This window comes from Tamandua tetradactyla, unplaced genomic scaffold, assembly GCF_023851605.1.
Source record: "Tamandua tetradactyla isolate mTamTet1 unplaced genomic scaffold, mTamTet1.pri scaffold_103_ctg1, whole genome shotgun sequence".
Classification (NCBI taxonomy): Eukaryota; Metazoa; Chordata; class Mammalia; order Pilosa; family Myrmecophagidae; genus Tamandua; species Tamandua tetradactyla.
In genome coordinates this window covers 558,969-585,419 of record NW_027518261.1, presented here as the reverse complement: position 1 = coordinate 585,419, position 26,451 = coordinate 558,969, and the positions used below count along the sequence as shown (strand labels likewise).

Sequence of the window (26,451 nt, the reverse complement as noted above, 5' to 3'; positions counted from 1 at the left end):
AATGAAAATGTACTAAGAAATGATGATCATACATCTATGTGATGATATTAAGAATCACTGATTGCATATGTAGAATGGAATGATTTCTAAATGTTGTGTTAGTTAATTTTTTTTAATAAATAAAAAAAAAAGAAATAAGTGATAAAGAAAAGCCCACAAAATTGGCTGGGAAACATCTAGCAGGTGGAAGGAGAACCAAGAAAATGGTGTCACAGTAACCAAAGGACCACAAGGTTTCAAGGAAGATGTATTTAACAGTATCTAATGCCCAAAAGAAGGTGAATAAATATACATACAAAAACTGTATATATATGCATGTGCATGTGCATGTATATGTATATAAAAAATGTATGCACATATCCACTGGATATGGCAACGAGGACAAACTGGAGAATATACTGAATATTTTAGGGGCCAGATAATAGTGGCAAGATGAATGAGTGGACATTCAGCACTAGTGATACTTTGCTTTTAAGGTGGTAAAGGCAAATCAGTGACCTAAAAGCATATTTAAGTGGGGAAAGAAGTCAATGGAAGAGGAAAGTTTAAGGCTCAGGAGAAATTTGAAATAATTAAAGAAATGGTTCACAAAGCAGGCAAGAAAGCATGCATTTCAGAGCGTAAGGAGAATAACTTTAGCTAGACAGACATCTCTGTTGAGATGGGAGAAAGAAGTACAGGTGAGACATGTATATGGGTAGATAATAATGTGGTGAGGAGCAAGGAGCTTCTACTTTCCCTAAAAATAGGGAAAAAGGCCACTTTTATAAGAAAGGAAACCATATTCTGAAATATCTGCTTGGGGCCAGGAGCATTCCCATATATCTTTGTAGAGGTTATCTAGTATAAACCTTTCCTGGTTGAATCTGTGTGTTCCCCAGAAAAGGCAGGTTCTTAAATTCCAATCCAATATTGCTGGGTGGGACATTTTTGAATGTTTCTTTGGGAAAGTGGCCCACCCAACTGTGGGTGGTACCTTCTGATTAGGTGGTTTCTATAGAGATGAGTTTCCCAAACTGAAGGTGGGGTTACTTTCTCAGGTGACAGAGAAACCCCAAACCATCACTGGCCCTTTCTTGAGTCAAGGTATCTTCTCTGGATGCCATGGTTTGGACATTTTTAAGACCTTAGAACTGTAAACTTGCAAAATAACAATTTCCCTTTTTAAAAGCCACTCCATTCCTGGTATATTGCATTCCAGGAGCTTTAGCAAACCAAAGGAAAAGAAACACCTAATGAAAAGAGTCCCAGGTGTCTGATACATTCTAATATTCTTAACAGTAGTATTTTATGGTTCCTTCCCACATTAAAATAACCTGTTCAATATTTTTGTTAGTTTTTTAAAAATATTTTTACTGTAAAACCTTAACACACAAACACATATTCTTAACATAAAAATATTCCATACATGGTGTAAAATCAATGGCTCACAATATCATCACAGTTGTATATTCATCACTATGATCATTTTTTGAACATTTCCATCACTCTAATAAAAGAAATAAAAAGAAAAGAAAAAACCCATATATACCATACCCCTCCCCTCTCCCCCACTGACCACTAGTATTTCCATCTACCTAGTTTATTTTGCCCTTTGTCCCCCCACTATTATTTATTTATTTATTTATTATTATCCATATTTTTACTCACCTGTTCATACCCTGGATTTAAGGAACATCGGATACAAGGTTCCCACAATCACACAGTCACATTATAAACATTACATCTTTATACAATTGTCTTCAAGAATCTAGGCTATTGGAACACAGCTCAGCAGTTTTAGGTACTTCCCTCTAGCCACTCCAATACATCATAAAGCAAAAAGGGATATCTATATAGTGCATAAGAATAACTTCCAGGATAACCTCTCAACTCTGAAATCTCTCAGCCACTGAAACTTTGCCTCATTACTCTCTTCCCCTTTTGGTCAAGAAGACTTTCTTGATCTCTTGATGCCAGGTCCTGGGTTATCCCAGGCTTTCTGTCCCAAATTGCCAGGGAGATTTACACCCTTGGGAGTCATATCCCACATAGGAGGGAAGGCAGTGAGTTCACATGCTGAATTGGCTTAGAGAGGCCACATCTGAGTAACAAAACAAGTTTTCTGGGGGTGACTCTTAGGCCTAATTTTTTGTAGGTTTAGCCTGTCCTTTGCAAGAATACGCTTCACAGGGGCAAACCTCAAGATTGAGGGCTCGGCCTATTGATTTCGTTGTCCCCACTGCCTGTGAGAATATTAGGAATTCTCCAAAATGGGGAGTTGAATTTTCCCCCTTTTTCCTCATTCCCCCAAGGGGACTTTGCAAATACTTCATTATTCACTGTTCAAATCACTCTGGGATGCATCGGGGCATCACAATAATGATGACAAATCTTCAAAATCTCATATCCTACTCAAGGTTCCATGTACCGACGGCTCAATTTGCAAATTAAGTGTTTGGACCATAACCACTGTCAAAGTTCTGTACAAAAACACTCTTCAAAATGTTTACAAGGCAGCTAAAGTTCAGAGAATATTAAGTGTACCTAAGATTCCTGTCAATGTCCTATCAACAAAAGGATGACCATGCAACTTCTGCTATCCCAACAACTTGTATTTATCAGCCTATTCTTAAAAGCCAAAACGTGAACTTTGCCATCACCTGTTCTCCTCATCTGTTCCATTACACTCTAATTTCCTACTCTCACCACAACCTTTAATCCTGGCAAGCTTTCCATGTTTGTGAAGCCTGCTCTCTTAACTTCATCTACTTTGATCACAACATTTTCTCCCAGGCCTAACTTCCTTTCCTATATAAAGTTTCCCTCCTCTTCTTCTGTAAATATCTACTGTGCTGGTTTGAAACCCTTATGTACTCCAGAAAAGCCATGTTCTTTTAATCCTAAATCCAATCTTGTCGGGGCAGACTTGTTTGGGTGGGTCCTTCTCATTAGATGGGGAAGTGACTCCACCCATTAACGGTAGGTCTTAACTAGTTTACTGGAGTCTTTAAAAGAACCAATGGAGAGAGCAACAAAATGAAAGCAGACATTTGGAGATGCAGAAGGAAAGCCCCCAAGAGAATCCAGAAGGACCCAGAGGAGCTAAGAGGGTCATTTTGAAGCCAACCCAGGAGGGCAAACAGATTTCACCAGGTGCCTTACCCTGCAGAGGAACCTGGATGCTGCCTGCCCTCAGAGACGGGATCCTCTCCTCAGTGCCTTTGGACATTTTCACAGCCTTAGAACTGTAACCCTGAGAATTTACTTAATAAATCCCTTGTATAAAAGCCAATACATTTCTGGTACACTGAGTTCCAGGAGCTTTAGCAAACTGAAACACCCACCAACCCTAAAACTTTCTAAGCCTGCATTAATACAACAATGCATTTCATCCACTCACATAAACATCATTAATGAAATGACCCTATAGCCACAATACGTTTGAACTTAGGTTAATTTCATCTTTCATTCTCCTGAGCTAGTCTAAACCCTTAAACATAATTATTCCTGAGCTTCCTACCCAATTCCTAAAGCCCCCATTCTCAACACATGAACATACCTCCTACTTTCAAGAAAACTCACATTATACTCTACAAACTTAGCTCAATTTCATACCTCTTTATTCAATTATAAACACACTCACTCACTCACACCCACACACCCACACACACACCCTAAAGGATTCCACCCTCTTCATGTATGCAGGCAACCTTCTAGCCTGTGCTATTTGCTATTCCCACTTTAGGGTGTGGTTTTCTATTCTCTCTCCTCAAAACCTCTCTTCATTCTACTTCCATTTCGATTAGTCTAAATTCTCGAAGTCTGGTGTTTTTTTTTTAAAACATGGGCAGGCACCAGGAATCAAACCTGGTTCTCCACATGGCAAGTGAGAACTCTATTCCCACTTTAGGGTGTGGTTTTCTATTCTCTCTCTCAAAACCTCCTTTTGTTCTACTTCCATTTTGACTAGTCTAAATTCTTGAAGTCTGGTATTTTTTTTAAAACATGGGCAGGCACCAGGAATCAAACCTGGTTCTCCACATGGCCCAGTGAGTCACAGTGGCCTGCCCTTTAAATTTTTTTTGTTTTCTCTCAAAGTCTTTTAACTGAAGTCTCTCTCTCTATATATAAAACTCTATATCAATTGTTTCCCACTCATTCCCTAATCCACTGCTTTTCTCACCTTAGTCCAATGAAAATATTCTTGATGAGGTTACCAATATTTTGATTGTCAATTTCAATTTAAACTTTGATTCAATATTATCCCAACAATATTAAACAATAAGTGATTCCCCTTCTTAAAAGTTAAAATGGCCCTCTTAGCTCCTCTGGGTCCTTTCCTACATTTCTATGACACCACTCTCTCTAGGTTCACCCCTATCTCTGAATTTTCATTCTCAGATCTGGTATCTTCTTCCTCTGATCACCTGCTGACTTTAAAAGTTCTAACTTCAGTTCTTCCTGTTCTCACTTATTCTTAATTTTTTCCTCAATTTCATCCACTCATGAAACTCAGGTACTAACTAGTGATGCCTCTTGAAGCATCCAAGGTGAAAGAAAAACAAGGGTGTCTATCTACTCACAAGAGATCTTAACTACATTCAGGAAACACTGCCCTACACAGGACAAGAAATACAGCATGCCAGCAGGCTGTGAGAGGCTTCCTTTCCTGTGGGAGTCCTTGCAGCATTTCACACAGCTATCTGACAACTATTTTTTCAGTACCCAAGTGACAGTTCCAATGCAAGAGGATATCCATCACAGAAGCCAGTATCTCTCATAACATTCTCACAAGAATAGCTTCCATGGTCCTCACAAGGGAAATAGCTCTTTAAAAGAGTGACAAAATTAGTTTCCCACCAGGTATTTAGAGTTCTCCAAGTTTCAAATGCAATAAACCAATCAAGAATCATTTTTACCACAAACAATGTTGCTTGAAAATTGACTTTTATCAGGTTTTACAAGCCAAAGATAAGATGGTGGAATCAAGAAATACATTTTCAGTAATAACTTTGAATGTATAACAGACTAAACTTACCAATTAAAAGATACAGTTTGACAGAATGGATAAAGAAACATAATCCAGCAATATGCTGCTTACAAGAAATTCATCTCAGACATGCAGATACAAATAGATTGAAAGTGAAAGAAAGGAAAAAGATTTTCCATGCAAGTTGTAACTAAAAGAAAGCAGAAGGAGCTATACTAATATTGGACAAAATAGATTTAAATGTAAAGACATCATAAGAGACAAAGAAGGAAACTATATACTAAATAAAGGGTCAATTCACCAAGAAGATATAACAATCAAAAATGTTTATGCTCCCAATCAAGGAGCTCCAAAGTACATTAGACCGACATTAGCAAAACTGAAGGGAGTGATAGATGCTTCAACAGTAACAGTAGGAGACTTCAACATACCACTCTCTTCTATATATAGAACAAGCAGACAGAAGATCAACAAGGAAATAGAGAAGTTAAATAACTTGATAAATGAATCAGATCTAACAGACATAATATAGGTCATTGTACCCCAAAGCACAAGGTTATAAATTCTTCTCTAGTGCTCATGGAACATTTTCCAGGATAGATCATATACTGGGGCATAAAACAGGTCTTTATAAATATAAAAATACTGAAATGATTCAAAGCACTTTCTTTGATCAAATGGGATGAAGCTGGATCTCAATAACCACCAAAGAATGAGAGCATTCACAAATACATGGAGATTAAATAACACAACGAGTGGGTCAAAGAAGAAATGGCTAGAGAAATCAGTAGCTCTCTGGAGATGAATGAAAATGAGAATACAACTTATCAGAACTTATGGGATGCAGCAAAGCTGTGCTGAGAGAGAAATTTATTGCCCTACATACCTATGTTAAAAAACAAGAAAGAGCAAAAATTGAGGACTTAACAATTCACCTGGAGGATCTTGAGAAAGAACAGTAAACTAACCCCAAAGCAAATAGAAGAAGAGAAATAACAAAGATTAAGATAAATGAATTGGAGAACAAAAGAACAATAGAAAGAAACAATAAAACCAAAAGTTGGTTCTTTGAGAAAAATCAATAAAATTAATCAGGTGCTAGCAAGACTGACAAAGAAAAAAGAGACAGTATGCAAATAAACAAAATCAGAAGTAAGAAGGGGTATGTTACCACAGACTCGGGAGAAATAAAAGAAATATAAGAGGATACTATGAGCAACTATACACCAACAAACCTAACAACTTAGATGAAATGGACAAATTCCTGGAGACACACAAACAAGATACCTGACTCAGGAAGAAACAGAAGATTTATACAAACCAATCACAAGTAAAGAGATTCAATCAATCTGCATAGAACAAGTAGACAGAAGATCAACAAAAATCTTCCTACAAAGAAAAGCCCAGGGCCAGATGGCTTCACAGGGGAATTTTGTCAAACATTCCATAAAGAACTAATACCAATTCTGCTGAAATTTTTCCAAAAAACTGAGGAAAAAGGAACTCTAGCTAACTCATTTTATGAAGCTAATATCATTTTAATACCAAAACCTGGTAAAGATGTCATAAGAAAGGAAAACTACAGGTCAATCTCCCTAATGAATACAGATTAAAAAAAATTCCATAAAAGATTAGCAAATCAAATCCAACAGCAAGTTAAAATAATTATACACCATGACCAACCTGGGTTTACACCAGGAATGCAAGGATGGTTCAACATGAGAAAATCAATTAATGTAATACAGCACATTAACAAACTGAAAGGGAAAAATCACATGATTATCTTGACTGATGTTGAAAAAGTATTCAACAAAATTCAGCATTCTTTTCTGATAAAAACACTTCAAAATGTATGAATCAAAGGTAACTACCTCAATATGATAAAGGGAATATATGAAAAACTGATAGGTAGCATCATACTCAACAGAGAGAGACTTAAAGCTTTACTCCTAAGATCAGGCACAAGACAAGGATGCCTGCTGTCACCAGTATTATTCAACACTGTGCTAGATGTTCTAGCTAGAGCAATCAGTCAGGAGAAAGAAATAAAAGGCATCCAAATTGGACAGAAAGAAGTAAAACTCTCATTTGCAGATGATATGATACTATACTTGGAAGACACTGAGAAATCTATAGCAAAGTTACTTGAATAAACAATTTTCAAACTAATAAACAAATTCAGCAAGGTGGCAGGATATAAAATTAATGTGCAAAAATTAGTAACATTTCTAATACACAAGCAATGACCTAGCTGAGGAGTCAGGTAGGGAAAAAATTCCATTCAAAATAGCAACTAAAAGAATCAAATACTCAGGAATGAACTTAACTAGGGATGTAAAGGACTTATACACAGAAAACCACATAACATTGCTAAAAGAAATCAAAGCAGATCTACATAGGTGGAAAGACATTCCCTGCTCAGGGACAGGAAGGCTAAATATAGTTATGATGTCAATTCTCCCCAAACTGAATAACAGATTCAACATAGTACCAATAAAAATTCCAACAACCTACTCTGAAGATTTGGAAAAGCTAACTACCAAATTCATCTGGAAGGGAAAGAGATCCTGAATAGTTAAAAGTATCCTAAAAAAGAAGAATGAAATGGGAGGGTTAACACTCCCTGACTTCAAAACCTATGATAAAGCCACAGTGTTCAAAACAGCATGGTACTGGCACAAAGACTGAAGCACTGACCAATGGAATCAAATTGAGAGTGCAAACAATAGACCACCAAATCTAGAGTCAATTGATTTTTGACAAGGCCCCCAAATCCTCTGAACTAGGACAAAATAGTCTTTTCAATAATTGGACATGGAAGAACTGGATACCAATAGCCAAGAGAATGAGAGAGGACCCCTATCTTACACCCTACACAAAAATTAACTCACAGTGGATTAAACACCTAAATATAAGAACTAAAGCCATAAAGCTTCTAAGAAAATGTAGGGAAACATCGTCAAGACCTAATAATAGGAGGTAGCTTCCTAAACTTTACACCCAAAAGCTTATGAGCAACAAAAGAAAAACTAGATAAATGGGAACTCCTCAAACTGAAAAGCTTCTACACCTCAAAAGACTTTGTCAAAAAGGTGAAGAGGCAGCCAAATCAATGGGAGAAAATATTTGGAAATCACACATCAGAGAAAGCTTTGAGTTCCTATATACACAAAGAAATCATTCAAGTCAACAACAAAAGAACAAACAACCCAATGATAAAATGGGCTAAAGATACAAATAGGCATTTTTCTGAAGAGCAAATACAGATGGCTCAAAAGCACAAGATTATACCATCTCAGTCTGTCTTGTCTATCTTTCCTTCATTTCCTTCCTTTATCGTCTATCTTTCTTTCATTTTCTTCATTCCTAATGATAATCTAGGAATGCCTTGAGTATACAATGATACTGACTAAATGTAAAAATTAAGAAATGTTTTTGCATGATGAACAACAAAGGAATATCAATATTGCAGGATGTTGAAAATAGATGGGAATTCACATTTTAAAACTTAAACTTATGTATAAGACTAAAGCAAAAAATGCTTATTTGATACAAAATTTATAATGTGACTAGTGCATTTCCTAATATAACTTACGTGGACAGTTTAATTGAACACCATAACTAGATGGAACCTTGAGTAGGGCATGAGATTTTGTAGGTTTGTCCAGAGTGATGCCCCGATAAATCCCAGAGTGATTTGAACAGTGAATAAAAAATATTTGGAAAGTCCATTTGGGGGAATGATGAAAACTCAATTTTCCCATGTGGAGAATTTCTGGCATTCTCAAAAGCAGTGGGGAAAAACAAAGCAATAAGCCAAGCCCTCAATCTTAGGGTTTCTTCACATGAAACTTACCTCACAAAGTATAGGCTAAACCTACTTAAAATTAGGCCTAAGAGTCACCCCAGAGAACCTCTTTTGTTGCTCAAATGTGGCCTCTCTCCTCTCAGCCAACAGGACAAGCAAACTCACTGCCCTCCCCCTCTCTATGTGAGACATAACTCGCAGGGGTGTAAAACTTCCTGGCAACGTGGGACAGAAATCCTAGAATGAGCTTGGACTCAGCATCAAGAGATGGAGAAAACCTTCTTGACCAAAAGGAGGAAGAGAGAAATGAGACAAAATAAAGAATCAATGGCTGAGCAATTTCAAGCTGAGTCAAGAGGTTATCCTGGAGGTTATTCTTATGAATTATATAGATATCATCTGTTTAGTTAAGGTGTAATGGAGAGGTTGGAGGGAAGTGCTGGAAAATGTAGAGCTGTGTTCCACTGGTCATGTTTCTTGAAGATGACTGTATAATGATATAGCTTTCACAATGTGACTGTATGATTGTGAAAACCTTGTGTCTGATGCTCTTTATCTACAGTATGGACAGATGAGTAAAACATAGGGATTAAAAATAAATAATAACAGGGAAACAAATGTTAAATTTAGTACATTGAAATGCTATTGATCAATGAAAGGGATTGATAAGGGGTACAGAAAAAAATAGGGGAAGCAAAGGCTAAAATATATTGGGCAGATGGAAATAGCAATCAATGAGAGGCAGGGGTAAGGGGTATGATATGTATGAGTTTTTTTTCTTTTTCTTTTTATTTCTTTTTCTGAATTGATACAAATGTTCTAAGAAATGATCATGGTGATGAATGTACAACTGTGATGATATTGTGAGCTATTGATTATACATAAAGAATGGAGTGATCATATGGTAAAAATTTTTGTGGTTATATGTTCTGTTTAAAAAATAGTAAAATAAAATAAAAAGCACATGAAGAGATGCTCATTTTCACTGGCTATATGGGAAACACAGATGAGATACCACCTCATACCTATAAGAATGGCTGCTATTAAACAGACAGGAAACTATAAATGTTGGAGAGGATGTGGAGAAATGGGACACTTATGCACTGCTGGTGGGAATATATAATGGTGCAGCAACTACAGAAGATGGGTGGTTCCTTAGAAAACTAAATATCAAGTTGCCCTATGACCCAGCAATAACATTACTTGGTATATACCCAGAAGAGCTGAAAGCGACAACACAAACAGACATTTGTACACTGATGTTCATAGCAGCATTATTCACAATCGCCAAAAGATGGAAACAAACCAAATGCCCATCAACAGATGAGTAGATCAACAAAATGTGGTATATACATACAATGAAATATTATGCAGAAGACAAAATGGTGTCCTGAAGCACATGACAAGATGGATGAGCCTTGAAGACACAATGCTGAGCGAAATTAGCCAGACATGAAAGGACAGATACTGTATGATTCCACTTTTATGAGCAGCATAATGGTATAATCAGAGGCTTATAACACAGAATATAGGGGACTTAGAGATACATAAAAACTAGAGATGGGTGAACCATTAGCTAATGAGGTTGAACTCCAATGTAAGGGAATAGATAGGAGCGAAGGTGATCCTCTAGTGGGTCTAGAAGTAATATTACTATATGAAAGATTAACAAGATTGAAAGAGGTTATACAGACCTACGTGTTCCAGTGATTCACAGTAGAAATATGAATTAGTTCTCATAAGAATTGTGTAAAGATACAATTCTTGTAAAAAGAGTGTTTAAGTCCAGGGTACAGGGGGATAACTGCTATTGCATGCTATAAGCCATGTTAAAAAGGAAACCATCAGCACTACCACAGCAACAGCAGAGGTAAATAATGGGGGAGGGACAAGAGTTAAGAGGAGGTTTAGATTTCCTATTCACCGAGGGTGTGTTTATTGGTTTTCTTTCTCTTGGGAACAATGAAATTATCTAAAACAGAGAGTGTTGATGGACTGTGGACTTTCAACCTTCTACATGATGCCCAATGAATGCAGATGACTGAAGGATGCAATTACAGAGAAGTAGATTGGCGAACGATGGGGTATACTTATGAACGAAGGCTGTGCTGCTACAAAAAGGAGCAAAGTTGTGAGACATGCAACGATGTGAATGAACATGTGGGACATTTGGTGAGAAAAAATAAGCCAGAAACAAAAGAACAACAATGGTATGGTCACCTTTAGAAAATGCTTATAAGAAAACAGGGGCCTAGATTGTAAGCTTTTAGAGCAGACACATTAAGTCTGGAGTGGTGATTATTATTTTTGGATTTTGAGGCTGTTTTATATATATAACCTGATATTTAGAGATAAGAATGAAGCTGAACAGATTGGGGTTAAAGTAATTCAGAACACAGGGGTAAGGAAGACAGTGTCTATATATTTTTGAACCAGAAATACTCCTTGAGACCAATGGAAGAAAGGTTTGTTTGATCTGGAACTGAAGTTTTCTGTAGTGCATAATCTAATTCAACCTATCTGTATAGCTCATTTGAACAACTGAAACACAGGGAGCACAGAATAAGAAAGAGGTACTTTAATCCAATATAGATTATTCTAATGTCTGGATACATCCTAGAGTACAGTAAGCAGATAATCAAAAAGCATTGGCAAAGTCCCCTGAGGGAGGGGAGAAAGAATATGGAACTATTAAATCTTACCATAAGGGAGTTCCCTGATACTATGTCAAACTGTAGGGACACCCAAATCAATAGGCCATGCCCTTGATCCTGAGACTTACTCTTATGAAGCTTATGTAAGTAGCAGAGAAGCTTAGACTACCTATAGCCATGCCTAATATTTACCTCTGGAGGACCTCTATCGTAGCTCAGATGTGGCATCTCTCTAAGCGCAACTCTGCAAGTGAAATCAATGCCTCCTCCCTAGGTGGGACATGACTTCCAGGAATGAAACTCTCCCTGGCAACATGGGCAATGACTCCCAGGGAAAAATCTGGACCTGGTCCATGGGATCAACAATTCCATCCTCATCAAAAGGGGGGAAAGAAGCGTAATTAATAAAGTATCTGTGGCAGAGAGTTCAAATAGAGTCTAGAGGCTTCTGTGGAGGTTGCTCCTATGCAAGCTTCAGGTAGATCTTGCTACCTATCATAACCTGCCAACCCCCAACCAGGACCATTCCAGCCAATCCTAAAGAACACCTGGGGCAATATATAAGATTCCACAAGGGTTCCATGCACTGGAGTAACTTTCCAGAAGCCTACAACCTCCATATGGGTCCCTGGACCAGATAAGTCCTGAAAACTAGCCCAGCCTCTCCAGAACATCAGACAGCTTCATCTCCCTACCCCATATTAGTGACAGACCTGCACAATATCAAAAATTTAGAATTGCCATAGCATAAACAACCCTAAAGAGAGGAATGGAAAGATCAAAGTTGATGATGGAGTTATACATAGAAGACAGGATTTAACAAGTGAATATGAATGCGGAATCATTAAATTGATACTCTTTCAATCTCCAGTATTTTAGAGCAGCTAGAAGTAAAAACCTAAAATTGTGAAATTGTAACCCATGTCAAAGTCTGAGATACGTTCTACAACTAATTGTGGTGCTGTGCTTTGAAAGTCATAGCATTTTTGTATGTTTTATTTCACAAAAAACAGAGGAAAATAGGTTGATTGTGATGCTAAAAAAATACTTCAACCCTCTAGGCTCCTCTATTCTGGAGCAGCTAGAAGGAAAAATACCAGAGGATCATATGGTAGCCCATGACAAACCCTGGGATCTGTCCTGTAACCACTTGTTGAAGAGTGCTTTGAAAACTACTGGTTTTTATTTCTTTGCTTTGCATTTATGTTAAACTATACAATAAAAAAGTTAAAAAAAAAAAAAAAACTTTACCTGATATGTGGTTTCCAAATATAGTCTCCCATTGCATGGGCTGCCTCTTTACCTTCCTGACAAAGGTCTTTGATGCAAAAAATTGTTTAATCTTAAAGTATAGCATTTATCTATTTCTTTTCTTATTGCTTACACACTTGGTGTAAAGTCTAGGAAAATACCTCCTCTCACAAGATTTATGATATTTCCCTACATTTTCTCCTAAAAGTTTTATGGTCTTAGCTCTATTGTTCAGGTATTTGATCATTTTGAGTTAATTTTTGTATAGGTGTGAGATATGTGTCTTTCATTCTTTTGCATATGAAAATCCAGTTCTCCAAATGCCATCTGTATTAGCTAGGGTTCTCTACAGAAACAGAATCAGCAGGAGATAACCATAGATATAAAGTTTATAAAAGTGCCTCATGTAACTGTGAGAATGTAGAGTTCAAGGTCTGCAGGACAGGCCACAAGCTAGTCTCTCCAATGACGGTCTGCAACGAACTCTCCGGAGAGGCTGGCTGGACAACTGTGGGAATGTGAGGGTCCAAAGTCTGTAAGGCAGGCCACAAGGTGGTAACTCTGGTGAAGTTCCTCAACAAACTCTCAGGAAAGGGTGGCTGGACAACTGTGGGAATGTGAGGGTCCAAGGTCTGTAAGGCAGCCCACAAGGTGGAAACTCTGGTGACGTTCCTCAACGAACTCTCAGGAAAGGGTGGCTGGACAACTGTGGGAATGTAAGGGTCCAAGGTCTGTAAGGCAGGCCACAAGGTGGAAACTCTGGTGACGTTCCTCAACGAACTCTCCGGAGAGGCTGGCTGGACAACTGTGGGAATGTGAGGGTCCAAGGTCTGTAAGGCAGGCCACAAGGTGGAAACTCTGGTGACGTTCCTCAACGAACTCTCCGGAGAGGCTGGCTGGACAACTGTGGGAATGTGAGGGTCCAAGGTCTGTAAGGCAGGCCACAAGGTGGAAACTCTGGTGACGTTCCTCAACGAACTCTCCGGAGAGGCTGGCTGGACAACTGTGGGAATGTGAGGGTCCAAGGTCTGTAAGGCAGGCCACAAGGTGGTAACTCTGGTGAAGTTCCTCAACGAACTCTCAGGAGAGGCTGGCTGGACAACTGTGGGGAAAGAGGAGTCCAAAATCTGTCCACAGATGAGTCCACAGCACAGCTTGTGAAGCTGATGACTCCAATGAAAGGTCTGCAGAAACTCCATAGGAGAGGCTCGCTGGTTGAGGCAGAAAGGAAAGACTCTCTCTTCTGACTCCTCCTTAAAAGCCATCCACAGTGATTAGTTTAACTGTCACTCATTGCAGGAGACACTTCCTTAGCTGATTACAAACACAATCAGCTATGGATGCAGCTGACATAATTATGATTTAAGTCCATGAAATGTTCTCATAGCAACAAACAGGCCAGCACTTGTCCGACCAGATAAGTGGTTCATATGAACCTGACCATGACATCATCTATTAGAGAGGCTGCTCTGTACCAGTTGAATTGGCTTGAACACCTTATCATAAACCAATTGTCTTTAGATGAGAGAGTCTATTTCTGAACACTCAACACAAACCCATTGGTCAGTATATCTATCTTAATGCAGTATCAAGTGGTTTTGACCACTAGATTTGTAATATGCTCTAAAGTCACATAGTATGAGATCTTCCATTTGATCTTTCTTTCCCAAAATATTTTTAGCTGTTTGGGGCACCCTGCCCTTCCAAGTAAATTTGATTACTGGTTTCCTATTACTGAAAAGTAAGTTGTTGGGTTTTAATTGGCACTGATTTAATCTATAAATTAACATAGGTAGACTGACATCTTAACTATATTTAGTCTTCCAATCCAAGAACACAGTATGTCCTCACATTTATTTAGGTCTCCCATGATTTCTTTTAGCAATTTCTTGCACTTTTATGCATATAGGTCTTTTGTGTCCTTGGTTAAACTTATTCCTAGATATTTGATTTTATTAGTTATTATTTTAAAGGAATTTTTTCTTGATGTCCTCCTCAGATTGCCCCTTAGGAGTGTATAGGACATGACTGATTTTTGGGTGTTGATCTTATACTTTGCCACTTCACTGAACTCATTTATAGGGTCTAGTAGCTTTACTGTAAATTTTTCAGGATTTTCATCAAATAGCATCATGTCATCTCTAAACAATGAGAGTTTTATTCCTTTTATTTCTTTTGCTTGTCTAATTTCTCTGGCTAAAACTTCTAGCATAATGATGAATAACAATGGTGACAGTGGGTATCTGTGTCTTGTTTCTGATCTTAGAGGTAAAGTCTTCAGTCTTTCCTCACTGAAGATGATGTTAGCTATGGGTTTTTTATACATTTCCTTTATCCCGTGTTAAGGGAGTTACCTTGTATTCCTATCCTTTAAGTGTTCAAGAAAGAATGTTGAATTTCCTCAATTGCCTTTTCTGCCTCAATAGAGATGATCAGGTGTATCTTGTGCTCTGATTTATTAATGTGATGTATTATATTAACAGATTTTCTTGCACTGAACCAGTCTTGAATACCTGGAATAAATCTCACTTGATCATGGTGTATAATTTTTTCAATGTGATGCTGGATTCAATTTGCCAAGTATTCAGTTGAGGATATTTGCATCTATATTCATTAAAAAGCTAAGCCTGTAATTTTATTTTCTTGTAGCATCTTTGTCTGGCTTTGGTATTACAATGATGTTGGCTTCATAGATTGAGCAAGGGGCTTTCCCTCCTATTCAATTTTTTGGAAGAGTCTGAGCAGGATTTGTAGTAATTCTTTCTTGAATGCTTGGTAGAATTCACATGTGAAGCCAACTGGTCCCGGACCTTTCCTTTTTGGAGCTTCTTGATGAATGATTCAATCTCTTTACATGTGATTGGTTTATTAAGGTTGCCTATTTCTTCTCCAGTCAATTTTGTTTGTTCATGTTTTTCTAGGACGTTGTCCATTTCATCTACATTGTCCAGTTTATTAGCATATAGTTACTCACAGTATCCTTTCATTATCTCCTTTATTTTTGTGGGGTCCTTCAGTATGTACCCTCTCCCATTTCTGATTTCATTTATTTGTATCCTCTCTTTTTATTTTGTCAGCCTAAGGATCCACTGATTTTATTGATTTTCTCAAAGAACCAACTTCTAGTTTTGTTGATTTTTTCTACTGATTTCATATCTCAATTTCACTTATTTCTGCTCTAATCTTCATTCTTTCTTTCCTTCTGTTTGCTCTGGGGTTCATTTGCTATCCTTTCTTTAGTTCTTCTATGTGAACAGTTAATTCCTCAATTTTTCCTCTCATTTTTTAAATATAGGATTTTAGGGCAATAAACTTCTCTCTCAGTCCCACTTTCGCTACATCCCATTAGTTTTTATAAGAGGTGCTTTCATTGTCATTTGCCTTGAGATATTTACTTATCTGTCTTATAATTTCTTCCTTGTCCCACTGGTTGTTTAAGAGTGTGCTCTGTAGCCTCCATATATTTATGAGTTTTCTGGCCCTCTGCCTGCTATTGATTCCCAATTTCATTCCATTTTATGACCTGAGAATGCATTGTGTATCATTTTAATCTTTTCAAATTTATTGAGATTTGCTCTGTGACCCAATATATGGTCTATCCTGGAAAATGATCCACGAGCACCTGAGAGAACTGTGTATCCTGCTGTTGTAGGGTGGAAATAATCTGTTATGTCTAGTTCATTTATTGTATTATTTACAATCCGTTTATTTATTTATCCTCTGTCAACATGTTCTATCCATTGATGAGAGCAGTGTATTAAAGTATCAAATATTATTGAAGTGTTTATTTCTCCCTTCAGCATTGTCAGTGTCCATCTCATGTATTTTGGGTCACACTGGCTCAGGACATAAATATTTATGATTATTATGTCTTCTTGATGAATTGCTCCTTTTATTGATACATTGAGCCCTTGTTTCTTTTAACTGCCTTATACTTGAAGTCTAATTTTTCTGATATTAGTATCACTATCCTTCTTTTCTGGTTGCTGTTTGTGTGAACTATCTTTTTCCAGCCTTTCACTTTCAATAGGTTTTAGTCCTTGGGTCTAAAGTCAGTCGGCTGTAGAGAGCATATAGACGGGTCCTGTTTTTTAATCCATTCTGTCAGTCTGTCTTTTGATTGGGGAGTTTAATCCATTAACATTCAATGTTGTTACTTTAAAGGCAGTTATTTTTTTTCTACCATTTTGTTATCTGGCTTTTGTAAGTCATACTATTTTTTTTCTCTTTTTACCCTTCTTGATAGTCTTCATTTCCATGCTCTTTTACAGATCTCTCTCCCCTGTCTTTTTCTACTGGCCTATAATGCTGCCTTTAGTATTTCTTTTAGAGCAAATTTCATATTCCAAAACTGCCTTACAGAGGAAAATATTTTAAACACCCCCTCATTTTTGAAGGACAGTTCTGCTGTGTATAGAATTTTTGGTTGGCAGCTTTCCTATTTCAGAATATTAAATATATGATATTACTGACTTCTCGCCTCCATGAGCTCTGTTGAGGAATCTGCACAAGGTCTTAATCAAGCTTCCCTTTTATGTATTGGATTGCTTTTCTCTTGCTCCTTTCAGAATTCTCTCTCTGTCTTTGATATCTGACAATTTGATTAGTAAGTGTCTCAGAGTAAGTGTTCTTGGATCTATTCTGTTTGGGTTACATTATAATTTTATGTCTTTAGTAAGTGATGGGAAATTGTCAGTGATTATTTCTTCCATTAGTTTTTCTGACCCTTTTCCCTTCTCTTCTACTGGGAAACCCATAACATGTGTACTCATGCACTTCATGTTGTCATTCAATTCCCTGAGGAGCTGCTCATATTTTTCCACTTTTCTCTATCTGTTCTTTTACATGTAGGATTTCAGATGTCCTGCCCTCTAGTTCACTAGTTATTTTTTCTGCCTCTTCAAATCTGCTATCATAGGTCTCCATTGTGTTTTTTAAAATCTCTTCTATTTTGCCTCTCATTCCTATAAGCTCTGCCATTCGTTTTTTCAAACTTTTGAGTTCTTTCTTTACAGCCTTTATTTTTTTTGCCATATCTTTCCACAATTTAGTGATATTTTTAATATGATTTTACATGTCTATTCAAACATCCTTGATTAGTTGTTTCAAGTCCTGGTTCTTGCCATGGAACATTTTTTTTTAGTATGGTCTCCTCAGATATGATTGCCTTCAATCAGGTTTTCCCAGACCAGATAGGCCCATGTCTTAGGAGGAAGGTATAATCAGTATCAATTTTCTCTGAGGTGTGCACCAGTAGGTTATCAGACTTTTCTATGAAACTTCTGAACTCTGTGCCTTTCCTGTCCTCCCCAGCAGGAAGCACTCGTCTGCCCACAGCTTCCCACCACCATAAAGTGGTATGAAAGCTTTAATTCTCTTCAGAGGAAGAGGTAGAAGGCCAGGTTAGGTTGCTTGTTTTCTAGCCTCTGGGGCCTGAACTCATAGAAGAAGGGCTACCACTTGAGCTGAGCCCCACTGCCCCTTGTCTTGGAGAAGATACAACCTTTAGGGAATTATATCTCTCACTTGACTCAGTTTCTCTCAGACCCATCTTAACTCCACTCTTGCCTGGGTCCCACTGACTAATGAGAATGGCTGGGACTTTCTCTAATGAGCTACTTGGGAGTAAAATAAAAGAATGAAAAAATTAGAAATTAAAAAAATAAAAGTTTAAAGTAAAATAAAAGATAACCCTTTTCAGAATCTGTCCTCAGTCCACAAGTTCCCAATAATCTAAGCTTGACCAACTCCAAAACCCCCATCTTCATTTTATTCTGCTTCAGTTTATTTTTGTTTCCTGTCAGTCCCACTGACAGAAAATAAACTTTTTCAGGACCCGATGTTAGCCCCTGGGTTTGCCAATCAGAGTTGATAAATGGCTGTATGTGCCTCCTTTTCTTGAGGCCCAGACCTTTTCCAGTAGTTTGTGTTTATCCAATTCAAAAAGCCTATGTTGCTTTTAAAAATTTTTCCAACAGACACACCCCCTCTCTGCTGGGATGAAAATTCCTGGTTTCTTTAGTGTTTACTCCAAATTTATGTGGGCTCATGGCTTGCTTTCAACAGTCTAAATTTGTTAATTCCACAACCGGAGCTTGACTGAGCTACCTTCCTTGCTCCTGGTAGTGTGTGCTTCTCTGGAGAATCATCCTGCCACATGCTCATGGGTGAGGGAAGCCAGCTTCCACAGTCTGGTAGACTTACAGTTCTGTGTGGGTCTGAGGCTGTTCCCCCTGTTCCAGACTGGTATACGATGTATGTGTGGTCACCGACATCCCCCAAACAGTTGGTCCATACAGTTCTTTGCTATTTACTAGCTGTCATGGAGGACAAACTAAATTCCACCCCTCACTATGCTGCATATACGCTCTTGCCCCACTTACACCCTTTATACTTTTTGCATGTAGCATTCCATTTGCCTGGAAGGCCACAAACTCCTTCCATCAGTTGACAAATCTTCAATTAAAACACTGATCACTTATCATCTTTTCTCAGAATTCATCCCTGAACTACAAAGCATTAATTACTCCCTCATCTGAACCGTGTTTGTGTCTTCAAAACTGGATCAATTAAAGCAATGTGTCAAAGGATAAATCAGAGACAATGTGGCAGCTTGGAGCAATATACCTCAGAAAAACAAGCTGTTTGACTGAATGCATCCCTGTGGTTGTGAACTAACTGTAAGTAGAGCCTTTCTATGAGGGCACTTCAGTAAGGCCTGCCCCAACCCAATCAGGATGCATCTTGATCCTATTACTGGAGTCCTTTATATGCAGATTGAAATTCAAACAGATAAGAGAGAAAGCCAAGGTAAACAAGAGCTGAAGATCAATGGAAGCAGAAGGGAAGGGCAAGACGAGTAGAGGCCGCCATATCCACCGCCATGTGGCAGAGGAGCCCAGGACCAAGGACCACCGGTAGCCAACCCCAGAAGAATAGTCTTCAGGAAGAAACTATCGCCTTGCTGACACCCTGACTTAAACTCTTCCTAGCCTCAAGACCACGGGCTAATAAATTCCCACTGTTTAAGACAATTCATTGCATGTTATTTGCTTGAGTAGCCAAGAAAATTGAAATAGGCAATTAGTTATGTTTGCAAGCAAAGTTACTTTGATATGAGGGACATAGATATGAGGGATAATTAGACTTATCAATAAACAAAACTATGAAAGAAGCCAGTGCAGCCTTGAGAAGGTTGGCTAGGTCATTAAAGAAATTACATCTTCTGTTTATGGATCCTGTGAAATATTTTGAGAGTCTATCTGTGGATAGGCTATATCCAGGTAATGAGTAACAATGCCCTTCCCTGGGGCCTTCATCTGAATTTGGCTAGGTCAACATCAAACCCTTCAGTATAATTTTAATAACCAATATAATTATAATTATCAGCATAATTTCCATGCTATAATGTATCTGTTAATCTGCATTTTCTCCCACAATAGACCATAAATACTTCAAGCTCAGGGATTATCTCTTATTTATGTATCTCAAATGCCAAGAGCTAGCACCCACTAAAATTAAAGTGATTTGATGAAATTAGTATGGATATGATCAACATTAAAAATGTTTTAATTTCATCTGACTTTCTACATGACTGAGCAAAAGCAGAAACAGTATTAAATTACTGGTGCATTACCTCTGTCTTACATCATACATATCACTCCGAAACTCAGAAACAATTTTCTGTGGCCGAGAAGTCCCTGGTGAATAAAACCTTTTCATCAGTAGCCTGAAGTACTCTTTCATCAGCATGATTATGGCAACAATAGGCTTGCAGAAGTCCTTTTAAGCAAGATTCGATAGCCAAAGCAAGCTCAGGGTCCCGAAGATGAGTGCAAGCTCCTAAGTGAAAGTAAGGTATGTAAAGGTTCATAAAAATTCATGCTGAAATATTAATGCAATTCTGATTACTCGTTCATGAATGACTTCAAAAATTTTCAAATAAGGCAGTTTTCAGTGATATTACAGATCTTATTTTAACTCAAGGGTAAATTCCAACACAGCTACTCCATATACTAGGGAGAAAACCCATCAAAGCCTACAGGAAAAAAAATCCTCCATTTCTAACATAAATCCACAGTGGGCTTTTTAATGCAAGCTTATTCTACTCTAGCCTCTCAACAGTGTTCTGAAAATAAAGCAGACTCATTACTATTTTCTGTAAAGCTAATTAATATTGGCATTTTAGATTTAGGAGGGGATAAAAGAAACTTACTCATTGAAATGGATCCTAATATATATGTATACCTCATTTAAATGAAGAAACATTAGTATATACTTAAATATAATACTTTACTAACAAAATGCTTTTATTCATAGCATCATGTTAACTTAATGTATAGAATTAAGAGATAACTCCCCAGGAGAACATCTTGATGAAATTAAAAAACTATATATCATGTATATATGTGGGATAATAATATAACCACAGGAATTTACAGTTGAAAGAGAGACTCAGAAATTCTTTGTCCAACCTAAACAGAAAATAAATTTGAATTAAAATTACGCAAAACCCAGGTGAGTGTTTTTTCAACTACATCTTGAGGTCCCTGGGATTTTCTAATGAGTCCCTGGGGTATTCTAATGAATAAGTGAATGAACTAATTTGAATTAGTTAGTTTATTCACTCATTCAGGAGGAAAATCAGAACCACATTATTCAAAACTCTGTAGTTATTTTTCCTTTTGCTAACTTCTCATTATTTTGACTATTTTATACATAAAAGAAAAGCTACAAAGATTAAAGTGATTTTACCATTGTTTCTTAATATAGGTATAATTAAAGTCCACATACAACTAGACAGTTCTTTGTTAATAAAGTTTTAAAATGAGAGCAACAGACCCCTTTCTAAAAATGAAAGCATATTTCTAATATTTATTATATTTTCATTAAATAGTAACAAATACCTAATGGCCTACAGGTTTGTAGGTAAAATGTCCTTGTCTATAAGCATCATCTATTGCTTCAAGAAGAGCTGGAACATGAGGGCCAAATCTTTTTAGTCAATCAGTTTTACTATCTTTCAATTCTTTCAGTTGCCTCTGATTGTAATTCAGTGTATGCTTCACATCTAATTCTTCTCTTCTAAAAACAAAATAGAAACATCATAGTTATACAAAAATATTCACTCCTTGCCCATAACACTTGGATGCCCACAATGACACAGCTACTCCAAAAATTTAAAGCAGAAATCTTTATTTGATAATAACTGAGTCTCCAGAGAATAATAATTGGAAGTCCTCAAAACTTGACATAAAAAATGTGATGCAGGGTGGGTCATGGTGGCTCAGCAGGCAGAGTTGTCACCTGCCATGCTGAAGACCTGGGTTTGATTCCCGGTGCCTGCCCATGTAAAAACAAACAAAAAAAGCGATGCAATAGTGATAGACTAGCAATCTCAGACAGTGTCTAATTCTAACAGTCTAAGCAAAGTCTTAGAGCAATAATTTTTTTTAAAAGACTCCTTACATACAAGAAACACTCTGTTCTCTCTATACAGAAAGCAAAACTATATGATATTCAAGTAATTAAAAAAAAATCATTCTAAGGATTACTTAATTCTAACTTACTTAATTCTGTTATGTTCTTCTTTGTCCTTTTCTATGGCTGTTGAAACTGTTCGATCTCTTGAGTAACTGAATTTTCCCGATCCTGTAGGGCCTTTATTCTCTCTTTTAACCAGCATACTTTTTTTGCCTTTCCAAACGTTCAGGTTCCAATGACTGGTCAGTACTATTACAAAATCATACAAAGTGGAAACTGTTAAGTGAAAAGCCTAACATTTTAAAAACACATACAAACCAATGTGAGAAAATTCCTTTAGCAATACAAAAACATATAATTCTCTATTTTGCCTTGATTACTTTATTACAAAATGAGGTAATCAGGAAAATTACAAAGTAGCTATCCCACCTTTTTTTTTAGTTCTTCAATCCTTTTACAAAGCTGTTCATCATCTTTCTTTAATGCTTTATATTCATTTAGTGAACGGTTATATAAAACCTAACAAGAAATTAGACACACTTTAATAACATGAGAAAGCAAATATCCTATTCAAGTCACTTTTGCCAAATCTTTAAATTGGATGCTAAATAAACACAAACAATATTTTCTAAATACAATACATCCAAGTTACTACATATGTCATTACATTTTTTTAAGTCTGAAAGGAACATATTTCAACCCAATTACAAAACCTCTACTCATAAATAAGTGCACAGTATTTATATTTGATACGCAGTTTTACATATGCTGGGTTTGAAAATTTCTCTCACCTCAGCTTCATTGTAGGCCCTTTTCTTTTCAATAACATCTGCTTTTAATACCATACATTCTGGTGCTCATGCTTTTGTCTCGACTAATTTTTTCAAGTTTATCTTGAATATCCTTGTACTTTTTTTCTGCTTCATTAAGCCTGACCTTTAAGAAAAGAATAACTTGCTGGAGCATATTTTATCTTTCCTCAATAAACAGAGAAAAATTTTAAAAATAGTTATATATATGGTCAATATTCCACTAATACATTTAATTTAACTTTGACTAAATAAACCCAAGGCATGAGGTAAGTAAAATTATATAAAATGTCAAAATATAACAAATGTGCTATTTTCTCAGGATACAAAGAATAAAAATTGTCTTCAAATTACAGAATTAAAGAGAGACACAATTTGGCAGGGAAACGGACACATAAACTGTTAATTTGGTACAGAGAAGGAACCCCTAGGTCTTCCAGAAAACTGGGTTTGCCTGCCAAGGGAAGGAGCATGCGACCCACGACCTGAAAGGCAAATTTACACAAACGAGGAAGATCATCAGAGCAGCCTGAAGATGCGTACAAAGTCACGAACACCCACTATAAGAATTAAACATGCTACTGGCGCGTGTGCTGAAAGGGTGGCAGGAGATGAGGTGAAGGGTAGAAAGGCCTGAATTCCAAAGTGAAGCACTTATGATTACACCATCTGGTCAACAGGGAGACAGGATACAACAAATCTACACGTTAGACCACTCCAGAAATACTTGCAAGACAGGGAAGATTGGGAAAAATTAAAGGGAAAGGATTTCAGTAAGAACTCAATACAATATTGTAAGGTAAAAAATATTTTGGGACCAGAATGGGGAACTCACAACAGAGATGTATTAGAAGACACAGATATGAGAACTATATAGAGCAGGGATCAGCAAACTTTTACTGCAAAGGGCCAAATTTTATGTATTTTAGGCCTTGAGGGCAACACAGTCTCCATTACAACTACCCGAACTCTGCCAAAATGAGCATGGTTGAGTACCAGTCTGACATTATTTGCAAGAAACAGGCAGCAGACCACCAAATCTGGTCCAGTGGCTTGTTTGCTTATCCTTGCTTTAGAGGATTTGATTACTAATGGATATGGCAAATAAGGGAGAAAAAGAGAGACTGAGGATAATTATCCAGATTTCTGGACCAGGAAATTGGGTAAACTGTAACACCATGTATCAAGATAAGTAATGCAGAAAAAATAAGAATAGATTCAGTGTTAGACATGCAAAGTTTGGAGTGACTGGGACACAGAGGTAAAGATGTGAAGACAAATATTTGAGTCAAGTGTTTAGGACAGAAGTTTGGATAAAGGACACAGATTAAGAAGCTGTCCATATGTAAAATATCTTGGAAGCACCACACACAAGAATTGTAATGATGCTCTATCATTAAATCACTTACAATGTTTACTCTGCTTGTTTTTTCACAAAAATTGAAATTAGGTTCAAGCATTACATAAACTAAACATATGTTTTCAGTTTAAAATTAGGTTGACACAAGTTTAAATCTGCTTTAACCACTATTTCTTCAGAAACCTTTCATTAAGTAGTCATTTTCCAAGCAATGATCATGCATATTCTATGTGAAAGGTTTTAGGTAAGTCATAGTGGGAAGGATAAGAATATAAAATAAGATCATCCTTACCTCCAGAAAATTACCACTTAGAGAGTACACAAATGCTTTAGTGGAGCAGAGGCCCACAGAACTAAACATCACCCAGCCTCAAGACCCTCCTTTTCCCATTTGAGAAAAAGTGCATCTATTACACACACTGAATTCCATTTTTAGACTGGGAAGTATCCAGGGAGAAAAAGAACTTAAGGTCTTCCCTATAAAGAGCTCAGAAATGCAGCTGAGAAGAGAAACATATTTGGCAAAATTTTCTCTCAGAAATGGAAATCTGAGGGAGGGAGGCAGTTCCATTTACTACCTAAAAGGGAGTAAGAAACTCAGCACAGAGACTACTACGTAAATGCACTGTCTTCACCACGGCTGTTCCAACATTCTCATCCACTACCCCGACAGAGGATTACCACATTTAACACCCAATCAACTTCCACCGCTATTCCCAACTGGAAGACGTGTAATTTTCCTGATTCTTACACAGAACAGTTTTTATCTGGGCTCTTCAATCCCCAGTTGGAACTAACCTTAACCGAAGGAGCAACTGACCTTCCCTGTGCTCCACCTACATGAAATCCTCTGCAGGGCAATCTCAGTGAGTCCCACCAGCAGCCTCCAGGCATAATCTTGGGGCTGAGCTCTTGCTTTCCTGGACATTTGGCCTTAGTCCTCCTCTCGCTCAAGACCATTATCATTCTAGCACATCTTTTTCCCTCTGGTCACTTTGTGATTTAGTTCCTTAATGATTCTAAGAGTAGAAGTTCCATCTTCTAGGACTTCTAGTTGGTAACAATGTCCCACTGCCCACACGTGTGAATTTGAGTCTTCTACAGCCCTGGCATCAGGCACACTGACTACATCCAAATACAATACTTGCTTGAGAAGATAATTGCCACAATTGTCTTCTTTATCAGAGCATGAATTCAAACACAAATACATATAGAGAGGCTGAAACTGCCACTTTTGTGGGTCAAAAATTACAATCTCATAACCTAATTAACCTATATGAAAACATTAATTACTGCTGCTCCTCCATTTCCCTGTCAAGTCTAGCAGCACGGTCTTCTCCAATTCTGATATTATCTCTGATAGCATTCAATTGTTTTTCAATCTCATTGACCTAAACATAAATTATATAGCAAGTTATTCGCAAAACTAAATGTACCCAGATATAGTCAATATACTACAAATATATTGGAACAAGTAATTAGTGGAAATTTGGAAATTACCACAACCCAAGCCATTTCATGTTTCAGGTTTTCTAAATTAGACTTCATTGTACTTAAACCTGCAATACTTTGAAAACGTTCCTCTTTCCCCAAACACTGATGCTTTAGTTCAGTAAGTCGCTATCAAAAATAAAAGATATTTCTCATTAACATCAAAAAGACAAATCTTTTTACAGATTGACTGCTTTTGAAAACAATGCCTAAACAAGTATCACATGAGAATTTGTTAGTAAATGACTCCTTTGAGTGAAAATTTTTGGTACTTTGGTATATAACTGGTTCTTTGTAATAACTTTGTTAATTTCTGCACTACAAAAATGGCCAAATATTCTTCAGATGAAGAGCAAAGGAATAAAATGCTCAAGACCACACAAGTACAGACAAATTCCAAAACTTTTAATTTTTTGTCCTGATGCTTTATCTGATAGACTGGTCAACTATCCCATTTCAAAGATAATAGAAGTATCAAAAGGAATTTATTCCCCAAAATCAAAGAAATTGACATTTTGCTCATCTAAATTCTCTCTTAATAATAAACAAAGTTACCAGACAAATAAATGACATCAGAACAGCCTGTGAAGTGCTTCAGAGTCCATATTCTATACACCTGGCTA

General features: G+C 37.1%; 1 protein-coding gene and 1 long non-coding RNA gene across 3 annotated transcripts in view; both read right to left on the bottom strand.

Moving 5' to 3' along the window:
• Positions 1–20,406, bottom strand: part of LOC143673067 (uncharacterized) — a 34,976-nt gene extending 14,570 nt beyond the window's left edge. For both annotated transcript variants that reach the window (XR_013170161.1, XR_013170162.1), the window contains exon 1: positions 20,322–20,406. This is a non-coding gene — a long non-coding RNA (uncharacterized LOC143673067). The remainder of the gene's footprint in view (positions 1–20,321) is intronic.
• Positions 20,407–24,497: 4,091 nt separating this feature from the next.
• Positions 24,498–26,451, bottom strand: part of LOC143673066 (structural maintenance of chromosomes protein 6-like) — a 75,884-nt gene continuing 73,930 nt past the window's right edge. Inside the window, exons 11-12 of the mRNA XM_077147440.1 lie at positions 25,838–25,957; positions 24,498–25,728 (exon numbers count right to left, since the gene is read on the bottom strand). Coding sequence (XP_077003555.1) covers positions 25,627–25,728; positions 25,838–25,957 — 222 coding nt within the window. The 3' untranslated portion in view covers positions 24,498–25,626. The remainder of the gene's footprint in view (positions 25,729–25,837; positions 25,958–26,451) is intronic.